We start from the raw sequence: 11,279 nt of genomic DNA, 5'->3' as shown, positions 1-11,279 counted from the left end.
GATAAAATATTACATTAGACAAAGACAAAAAAAGAAAATAAGTAATAACATACAGACATAAGGTTATTTAGTTCAGTAGTTAAAACGAAAAGTTATGATAACAGACTAATTTTGTTATTACTGTAGTACCTGTAACGCAGATTTTAAATTTTGAGCTTGTTGGATTGTATGTTCAGCAGATTTTAAACCATAAATTGAAAAAAAAACAATTAGGTTAGTCCAATATTTAAAATTTCAATAATATTTCAAATCAAATAGCCATGCATACCATAAAATTTCAGTATTTATTTGCCTATTAAGTTCTGTAATGAAATAGTTAAAATCTGAGGAATTTTCTAAAGTGGAGTCACAACCTTGTTATTTTAGAATTACAATATTATTGTTTTAATGATAGTGGTAATATCGGAACTAACTTGTCCTAATTAATGATTCGATACACAGATTACGGTACTGAAAATACATAATTGACTCTGTAGTGTGGCCGCAGAGTAGTGAATTTAAATATAGTTATGTGTATTGTACTTGGGCTTTCATAAATAATTTAAAAGCTTCTATTTGTTTTCAAAACTCATCCCAACATTCTGTCATTGGATTTTTGTGTCATGCCAATGTATGGCTGTAAGGTGCTGATGTAGATGAACCGATCTCTTTAAATTAATTGACTCGATAATTTTAAAACTTTTTCAGAAGATGTAATTTTCAAGAATGTGAAAGCAACAACGCCATCAATATATTTTTGTAATAATATTTAAGTTCACCCAAACTATCACTGTAACTTTATATCAACGATGAATATTTTCGAAAAATATGGAAAATTTTGTGCGAACTATTCTTTGGAAGTCATGGTTTGTTTTGTAACGATGTTTGTCGGAGCTGTATCACTTAATTTACGAAGTCCTTTTGAATTCTGCAAGTGGTCGTTCAACTGTGAAGCAAATGAAGAAGAACTCTCGTCACATGCAAGCAGTGATGCTGTGTTGTTATCAATTTTAAGATGTGCGACGATCCTATACTTTTTCGTCAAATTACGAAAAATTAGTAGCCTCGGATCTGGATATCTTGTAGCAGGAGTATGCATGTGCGTCACATTTGGAGCTATTGTTTTTGCCGCAACGCTGATTCAACTTTTGCATAAAGATTGGAATATTGTTGGAGAATCGTTGCCGATATTTTTACTTTTAATAGATTTGTCTCGAATTGTTATTCTTATTCAACATACTTTAACAGCCAGTACAGTTCTGGCTGTTCAGGATCGAATTGCCGAAGCTATGCAAAAAATTGGACCTGTCGTGACTTTTGACACAATAATAGAAATTTTGGTCATCATTACAAGCAGTACAATGAAGGTGCGCCAGCTACAAGACATCTTTTGCTTCGCCAGTCTTTCGGTATTATTAAATTACATTATATTCACAACCTTCGTTCCTGCTTGTTTAGCAATCTTTTTGACGATGACACGAAAGCAATCTATTTCAACAATTCCAGAATGGTATAATGAAAAATTTTCAACTGTCCTTGAAAAGGAATGGAATAAGGAAATGAACCCATTAACAAATAAAATTAAAATTCTTTTATGTACTGTTTTACTGGCAGCAAATGGTGCACGAATCTTATTTGGTGATAATTTTCCCCATAATGAACATATGCAGTCATCTTTCGATTCGGTTTTAACTTTGACACCACAGCAGTTTTTTACTGTAACAATTCTAATGCTGCTTTTCGGAAAGTTCCTTATGCAAGAAGGTAAATTTCAAAATGAAAAAGTTCAGTCAATACCCCAAGCATTGCTTCATCAAGAGCTTCGTCGCGAAAGCTCGTCTGTATCTCTGCTCTATCAAGAACCAAAGAAGTCCGCTGCACCAAGACCTTCTGCAATTTGTATGGAGTTATTAAAGGAAGATTCTAACTTGCTTACTGACCATGAAATCATTTCTCTCGTCGACCTTGGAAAAATTCAAGTTCATCGTTTGGAAACTACTTTGAAAGATCCAAATCGAGGAGTATATATAAGAAGGTAATCTATTCGAGCATTATATGTAATAATACTTTATGCTCTTATAATATTTTGTGGTGCTTGTAATATCAATATTTTTGAAAAGAAGCATCTAAATTTTGAGAGTTTTCAAATACCCTGATTTTGAATATCTAAATTTTTAGTAATGATATTTGGAAATATGTGTTTTTTTATTATTTTATGGATATGATTGAAACTGCAATCAATTGTTAGTCTGTGTTTGGGTCTGCCTGAAAATTTTCATTATTATACAGAAAGGCTACTAGAACAAAAATTAGGAGTAAAAATTAAATCAAATTAAGTGTCATAAAAAATGTCGGTCAGAATTTTTACACAAATATTTTAGAAAAGTTACCATTTACTCGCTTGTTCTTTTTATGGTCTGAAATTTGCTAACATATCTGGGTAAGAATCTGAAGTATAACAGTAAAATTATAGTGAATTTGAGTGAGTTGATGCTCCAGCCTCTTTGCCAAACCTATATGCTTTTTTATATTCTCAGAAAACTACTCAATAAAAAATTATCAACCGAAGACCAACAAGTTGCGTTAACGCAGGTTCCTTTCGCTCATTATAACTTCAGTAAAGCTACTGCAGCCTGCTGTGAAAATACTGTTGGGTATGTTCCCATGCCTGTGGGAGTTGTTGGTCCACTGCTATTAAATGGAGAGGAATATTATGTACCTATGGCTACCACAGAAGGAACATTACTTGCAAGCACAAATAGAGGAATGAAGGTGTGTTAATTGTTTTCATTCTATCGTTGGATAGTTTACTTAGTGATGTGTTATCGATTGGATTCTTAAGATGTGATATGTTCTGTTTTTGCATATTGTCTTGAGTTTTTTTGAATTTCTAAATATACTTCTGGTTCACATGATTTCAACTTGACCTAAATTTGCTGACCTATGAATGACAGCAATTCTTCAACAGATTTATTTGATTTGCCTAAATCAATCTAATGGGAAAAAGACTATGGTTGAAATTGTTCTCATTGTATACATTGAATAATATTGCTTGTCGAATTTTTCAAAATTGAATCTGTAGATGTGACATTATTTTATTTACAATGCCTATGCCTAGTGAGAACTCAATTCTTCAATAACTTTTATTTCCAAATAAATCAGACTGCGTTATGTCGCATTAAAATTACCTTAAAATATTTTTTTGTCTGAACACATTTCAAGGAACTGTGAGACTAAGTCTACTACACGAGCTCTTTAATAAATTAGTTGGCATTGCACAGCAGTGTTCACTATTAGCGCACTTTTTTGCGAAAATTGCGAAGCACTTTCGCAACTTTTTTTAGGGACTGCGAAATAGCACTTTTTTCCGAATTTGAAGAGAAATAGCACTTTTTTCCGATTTTGAATGGAATAAAAATTCGAAGTTAACAAATATTTTCTGAGTATTAAGTTGACAAATAAGTAACATACTAGTACTTTTGTAAATCAAATCTGCATATCATAACGATATTTACCAGAATTCTAACCTATGAGATGCAGACATAGGAGATAAAGCACATGCATTAACGGCAAAATTCTTGTTTATAAAATGATTATTATACAAGCACACCGATTCCCGCATAAACGCTCCCGGCGTCTTTGAAACCAGATGTTGGAATACTACGCAAAGCGTTTTGTTTGAACGAGAGTGGTCATGTGACTATCAATGATATCGATGAATTCAAAATGACTATAAAAGTGTTAGTAAAATATTATAGTCACTTTGGATGAATTGTGACCAAAGTGCACGATTTTCAAATCAGAGGAAACTTTTAGCTGCATGTCACAGATTTGCAAAATCACCAAATTCACAAAATACCATTAGGTGCCATTTTATTGTAATCACAATGTTGAAAGCACGTGGCATTTTCCGGAATTTTGCGATATTTACACAACTATTTCTCATTGATATGCGAGTACGGGTGGGCAAAATTCAATATTTTTTTGAATCGAATATTTTTAACGAGTACCCAATAACAAATATTTTTGGAACCTCGGAAAATCGGCAACAAAGCCTTTTTATAGGTTAATTCCGTTGTAATCGCTAATTGTTCTTGTCACCGATCGTTTTGGCGGCGACATCCAGGTTTTGTTAATCTATATTCCCGCCCTCTCTTTTATACAAATATGAATTCTTGCGGGTCGGGCGGACATCGAAGTTTTATATTTCGGGTTTACCCGTTGGTTCACATCGGCAACAGCTGTTGAAGACATTGAGGAATCAAATTAACATTTGCGTTGGCTTTAATACCTACCAAGATTTGTATATTTACCGTCCCAATTTTATGCGAATGGTAATATTATTGTCGATACCGTGATGCAGATATTTATTAAGACGATAATTAACTTTCTCATGTTTTTCTATGGTGATAAAGTTCGCAAATCCGAAATTGTGCCAATCCTGAATGTTGATTTAAAATAGTGATTGAATAATTCGGCAATAAAGGCATTTCTGCGTGGTCATAAGACGAGATGACGTTAATGAACAGCACTTCTTTTACAGGATATTTTACGTATGCGACTTAATGCTAAAAAGATTGGGCTGGAGTGCTTTTTTTTCGAGTGCTCGAGTGCCTAATAGAGGTCAGGCGCTAATTGTAACTAATTCCCTCAAGTTTCAACGTGTTTTCAACAAAACAATACCCCGGCGATAGTTATAGCTAAAATGTTACCGAGCAATTCACAATTTTATTCATGGAATTTGCAAATTCACCAGTTTCTTGACGATTTTGATAATGTCACGTCCTGATTATTAGTGCAAAAAATACTCCCCTTCTTCCGCGGCGGTTTGACGGGTTCTTTGTTCCATTCTTCAGAAAGTTCTGACACGGGGGATATAGAATACTGAATCCGGAGGGTTGAATCCCTGTCGACTTACTGGCGATTTTCCGTTTTGGAATGGGTGAAACATTCTCTATTTTAAATTAAATGACGTTTCGCGGGCTAGAGTTCTCCCCGAATATGATGTGTACCAGACGTTAGTCAGACGATAGATAAAACATTAGATTAATAATGACGCCCCGTTTTCGAAAATACAGAGTTATATCGCAAAAAATGCGTTTTGATACATTTGGAATGAAACATTATTTACGGTTAATTCAGATCATATTTTACTCTTCATGACACCCGGTATCCGAAAATACAGTTGTATCGCGAAAAATGTGTTTTGTTACATTTAAAATAAGACATTTTTGCGATTAATTTAGATCATATTTTACTTTTCACGACATCCGTTTCCGAATATACAAGGTTATATCGCGAAAATGTGTTTTGTAACATTTAAAATAAAACATTTTTGCGATTAATTTAGATCATATTTTACTTTTCAGGACACTCGTTTTCGAAAAGAAAAAAAGCGTTTTGTCACATTTATTTTGCATTCACGATAAAATACATATTTTCCCTAATTAAAGTCGTCGATGAAATTGTTCCTGTCGTTCAAGCTCGACACACGTTTGGACGAGTGTGGGGCGGTTTTTTGGTCGACGATAAATCAAAAAGTTGCCACACGTTATTTGTATAACGATAATAACTGAAAATTAAGATTTGGCAGTGAATTTGTCTCAAGATGGTATTTTACGATTCTTGACCACAGAAAATAAACACGCTGACACGCTTGGTTATAATTGATATCCGTTTAATTTATTTTACACTATTAATAAACGCGCCACACCAAGTGCGGCCATATAAATTGCAGTCGCATCGGTATGGACTGTATCTTTTTGGCGCTCTCACATTAATAATAATTTTCAACAAAACAATACCCCGACGGTCATTAAAGCTGAATTCGTTACCCGAGTAATTCACAATTTTATTCACGGAATTTGCAATTTCAAGATCTCACTTGACGATTTTAATGATGTCATGCCCTAATTATTACTGCTTAAATGCCTCAAAATACAACAAATGTAATCATTTTCGAAAAAAAAATAACAAGCGCATCAATTCGTAAACGAGCCATTATAACGAAATTCGCGATTGATTTTACCTCTCTCTTGTTTACAATTTTAACATCCCGCTGGCCATGTATGGTCGAATAAAATGTTCACATATTCGAAACATGACTTGGCCAGGGATGAAAGGGATCACTAAAGAGCTAATAGAAAGTACATACGCGAGGGTATGATATTAATATCGAGAATATTTGTGAGCATATCCCAGGACGGAAATATTTTGCACCCCGCTGTTTGTTGGCAGAACAACGATACGCTAAAGTTAATTGATCGAATACAGGAAAGTATTTATTTATCCTCTCACTTGCGAACATCGAGGTTTTGGCGGAATTGTACGATCATGTTGTCTTTCTTAAATAATAACTTTTTCAATAAATGTTCATTTTACTTTTGCGTCTTTATTGTATGTCGGGTTTTCATTTATTTTAAATTCGAAACTGTCCGAAATACTCCAACAGGTGTATAAGTACAATAATAATAGTACTTACCAGGGAAGTTTAATACACACGATGTGTTAAGGGCGCCGTAACTCCCGTTTTTTTATTTGATTGTTTTACATTCTGCTTAAAAAACAACGTCGTTTTGCAGTCATCTAACGTAACTCTCGCGACTAAATCTTTTTCGTTTTGTATGGCATCGTCTTGGCGCAATTTATTGCCGACTGAATTTTAATTGTGTTTTAGAATACCGTAAGTTATTTTCTGTTTGTTGGTTTCTAAACTTTACAAACTTGGGTAGCAATTACTATTAATGTGAGATTTGTGCATACAAACGATTGAATATCGCGACTGGATGTCCGATATCTGAGAATGCGTACTTCTCTTTCAACATTAATTTTCAGGATATCAGCGTTCATGTGGTCGATTAAAAATTATTTATTGCCAATATATGATGTTTTCTGCCCGAAATCGCACGCAAACCAAGGCATGTCGACATTTAAGAATTACTGGTCTTTGAGCTCTGAAATAGTATAATATAAATATAAATGAGAAACTAGGTCACGCTAGCTCACGAAACAGAGGATTTTCAAAGTGATCTTGTGTAATATTTCGAAGAAAAAAGTTTGAAAGGAAAGTAGGTCAACACATCTCCTAAAAGGGGAGTATCCTGCGTAATATTTCCGAGGGAACGAGGTTAACCTATCTTTTACAACAGCGGGTGGCGACTTTCAAAGTGGTTCAAAATCACAAATTAATAATTATCAGATTAGGTTTAGTGATAAATCAAAAAGTTGAATTTCCAGGGCACCTAACCCTAATTAGTTGATTGCTATTTATATTTGAGGGTGGAGGGGAATTATTTTGCACGGGTTTTGTACAAATGATCCACCCTGTAACTAATATGGTTTCCAGCCTGCATGTATCAATCGTTGTCTGTTAGATGTAAGGAGTAACAAATGTGAAAGCCTTTGCTGTTCACGCAAGTAAGCAACTGACATCGTGATACATTGCATGAAAGTTTTGCCCCCCCGCAGGTGTTAGCAGATGTCCTTTCGTTGCCGATGAATTCGCTTGTTTTAATTAAACATGAATTCGCTTAAAGGGAACTCGGTTAACGGAAAGGCTTCTCTTTAATTCATAATATTAACCAGAGGAGCGCTTTTTCGAGTATCTATGCTGTTTTAAATGGGTTATATGAAAGGCTAGGGCACCTATCTTGCTAAAATCGGCAAAAGCACTTTCGCACTTTTTTTTCCGACTGCGAAGCACTTTCGCACTCATAATTCGCTTAGAGTTAACACTGTTGCACAGTCTGTTTTATTAAGTAGTCATGCACATCTGTTGCCATCTTGTTCACAATTGATTTTTTATTATCTCCCCATTTTATTCTGGCTATAAGAAGATAGTATTGATTGTACTATAACCTATAAGGTACCAGGCAGATATCAACTTGCATTTCGGTGTATTATCATTACCAGTGCATTAAATGATAACTTTCTGTATTTGGTTGGGTACATCTTGAACCAAGCAATTACAGTAATACTTTGTTAGTCAAGTGACTCGATACTCAAACAATTCGGTAGTCAACCAAAAAGTTATAGTCAAAAATGTTACGGTACTCCAACGGAAATTTTGTGCTCGGATATTCGATCGCACCGCTGAGGGAGATCAAACGTAACTGATACAAAATTTTTCATAATTTTCATAAACATATTACCATTGTTTCTTGTGTCAAAAAAGTTTCGTACTCTAACAAATCGGTAGTCGAACACCAATCCTGAACGAAATATATTTGACAACCGAGTATCACTTCACTCCAGTTGTGTCCACATTGGCAATGCATTTGGCTCACTATATTTAAGTGTGGATATGACATTGTAAAATTGCTATTGAGATTCATGAATCATGATATTCAACTAGTTATATATTTGCAAATTATAGGCTGTTCTTAAGTCCGGGGGTGTAGAGGCAACTGTATACAGTGATGGTATGACAAGAGCACCTGTTGTGGAGTTTCCAACTTCCAGAGAAGCATGTGAAATGGCAAGGTATATGGGCGGAATAGGGAATAAACTATATTTTATAAGCTTGCTCACAAATTTAACATGTTTTATGCTTGTCTGAAGAGCAAAAAATTGTGTTAGTGTAATTATGAATTGCTGAAAGCAAATTATGTTTGGTTGTATAATTGTCGAAATATGAATTGTGTGCAAATTACATCTTGTTGCAAAAATCATGAGGAATAACTGATATTCAAGTCAGAGGTTTTATAAATTCATTTTATTTAATTCAAATTTTTCATGTCGCAATGCTCTCTACATTTTCTTGAATTAAAATTTTTTGGCAATTTTTCATTTTCACATTTTTAAAATGATGAATGAGTGTTCTCCATTGATTTTTATTAATCTCTTTGACCCTACTTAACTTATAACATGACTTTGCTAAAATTATATTCTAAAATTATTCAAATTTTTGACAGTTGGCTGCAAGATCAATTCAACTTTGAACTGGTGAAAGATAAGTTTGATGAAACAAGTCGATATGCAAGATTGGAATCATTGTTTCCTATTGTCTGTGGAAGATTGCTTTATATTAGATTCAAAGCATCAACAGGGGATGCAATGGGAATGAATATGGTCTCCAAAGGAGCAGAGCATGCCCTTCGGTAAGATATTTATGAAATAATATTGGGGTTTCTGAAATATTTCTAGTTTCAAATTGGTTTCTCACAAGTTTGTGTCAACCAAACTATTACACATGTAAACCTACATAAGCTTGCGACTTTGCTTTAAGAAAACTTATTTGAAAGATTTTCCACAATAATATGTTCCAACGTCTGTTATATACATTAGGAATTACTTTTCAGTAAATAATTCGTGGGGTTGATTTAAAATATTTAAAATAGTACAAATTGCAGAATATGTTAAGTCAGAATTTCTATTTATTCCATGAAAAGAGAGCGATGGCATAATTTATGCAAATGATATCCGTCATCAATCTCTAAGTTCAAGAGCTCGCTCTTGTAATACTGGGAATAAGGTGTTTTAGAATGTAGGTCATTGCCCACTCATTGTTTCATAAGAAGATGATTTATAGACTGTAGTCCATACTTGAAGAGACTTCGTTCACATTTTTCAAGTAGTTCTTAATCATTACTGCCTTCAGAGAATTTTATGGTAAAACCGGAAAAACAATCTCTCACTATGTGAAAGGTTCATGAAGATATATATGAAGATTTCAATAAACATTAAGATTAATTGACGCTTGATGCAGAATGTCGCTGCTCAAGTGCAATGCAATTAAATTGTCACATTTGTTTCCTGTTTATACACTAATTTACGTCATTCACTTGCCAACCTAATTAATCTGCGTTTTTTTATCTATATGAACTGTGTTTCTGCAATTTGTCAGCTGTAATACAGACCTGCATTTTCTCAATGAACATTTCAACATAGATAAGAGACAAGTTTGTTAAATCAGTGTTCAGCAAACTTTATTCCTACTTGGCTAAATATACACATTTACGGTAGCGTGCGGGCTGGATCAATTCCAGCCTAAAAAAATCGAAACATGAAACTTCAGATTATGGCGCACTGCCAACTCACGGTACGACTTCGATACTCCAATTACTACAAAAGAAATGCCCTACAACAGCTATTGTTACTTTCGAGTTTTCGACATACATCCGTGCGCAGATAATATTAGATTTATAAGCAGCTTTTGTTTTTGTCATCGAGGGCCAAAATTTATTCACAGGTTGCAGTTCTGTCGAATCGAAATGCATAAAATGATTGAATGAAAATAAAATGAAAATATATTCAGCAACCGTGAAATTCATTGAAGATGTACCGCTGAATGAAATTTAAATGAAGAGATCTGCTTGCCAATATGAATATTGTCTGAATAATGTCTATTTCTGATTTTACAGGTGGCTACGAGATCTTCATCCAAACATGAAAATAATTAGTTTGAGTGGTAATGTTTGTACTGACAAGAAATCATCTTCTATCAATTGGGTTTTAGGAAGAGGAAAATCTGTTGTTGCTGAAGCAAGAATTCCTGCATCAGTTGTTCATTCAGTTCTAAAAACAAACATTAACGATCTTGTTCACTTAAACACAAGCAAGAACCTTATTGGCTCAGCAATGGCCGGTAGCATCGGTGGATTTAACGCACATGCTGCAAATGCAGTGACTGCAATTTATATAGCTACTGGGCAAGATCCAGCACAAAACGTTGAAGGCAGTAATTGTATGACAATTTTAGAAAAAATTCCTCCATCTGAAGAATGTGAAGCAACCTTATTAATGACTTGCACCATGCCTTGTATTGAAGTGGCTACATGTGGTGGCGGAACAGCACTAGATGCACAGCGAGCTTGTTTAAATTTACTAGGGGTTGGCGGTAGCAGTTCACAAACTTCGAAGGCTGGCCATAATGCAAGAAAGTTAGCGCAAATCGTCTGTGCCACTGTGCTTGCAAGTGAACTGTCGCTGTTATCAGCTCTAAGTGCAGGCCATTTAGTACAAAGCCACATGAAACATAACAGACTTCCAACACAAAAGCAGAAATCAGAGCATAGTGTTTTGTTTAACTTATAGAATTTATATTTGTCTATCAATTATGACACTTTATGCATGGTGTGTTCTCAATATGCGACCAAAATAAATTGAATATGATCTGTTGTCTTTAAATATTACAGCATTTAAATTGTCCACCTGTAAAATATGGTTCATTGCCACATGCCAGCGTTGATTCTCGTATGGTAACGATGTTAATGCTTGAAAGGTTGAACTGGTTTTTGTAGGTATATAAATTTGTTAGAAGAATCGTTTTTAAATTTCAACACGGCAGTTTTGGGCTGTAT

The 11,279-nt window shown here is 34.3% G+C and overlaps 1 protein-coding gene across 1 annotated transcript; it reads left to right on the top strand.

Annotated features, from left to right (window-relative positions):
* The first annotated feature begins 655 nt into the window (after positions 1 to 655).
* LOC120331474 (3-hydroxy-3-methylglutaryl-coenzyme A reductase 2-like) lies at positions 656 to 11,106 on the top strand. The gene is made up of 5 exons (XM_039398559.2): positions 656 to 2,014; positions 2,517 to 2,751; positions 8,354 to 8,460; positions 8,892 to 9,077; positions 10,341 to 11,106. The coding sequence occupies exons 1-5, from the start codon at positions 789 to 791 to the stop codon at positions 11,011 to 11,013; spliced, it is 2,427 nt and encodes an 808-aa protein (XP_039254493.2). The 5' UTR covers positions 656 to 788; the 3' UTR covers positions 11,014 to 11,106.
* The last annotated feature ends 173 nt before the right edge of the window (positions 11,107 to 11,279 follow it).

This window comes from Styela clava, chromosome 6, assembly GCF_964204865.1.
Source record: "Styela clava chromosome 6, kaStyClav1.hap1.2, whole genome shotgun sequence".
Classification (NCBI taxonomy): Eukaryota; Metazoa; Chordata; class Ascidiacea; order Stolidobranchia; family Styelidae; genus Styela; species Styela clava.
Note: the sequence above shows the minus strand (reverse complement) of the source record. Positions and strands in the feature narration are given on the sequence as shown.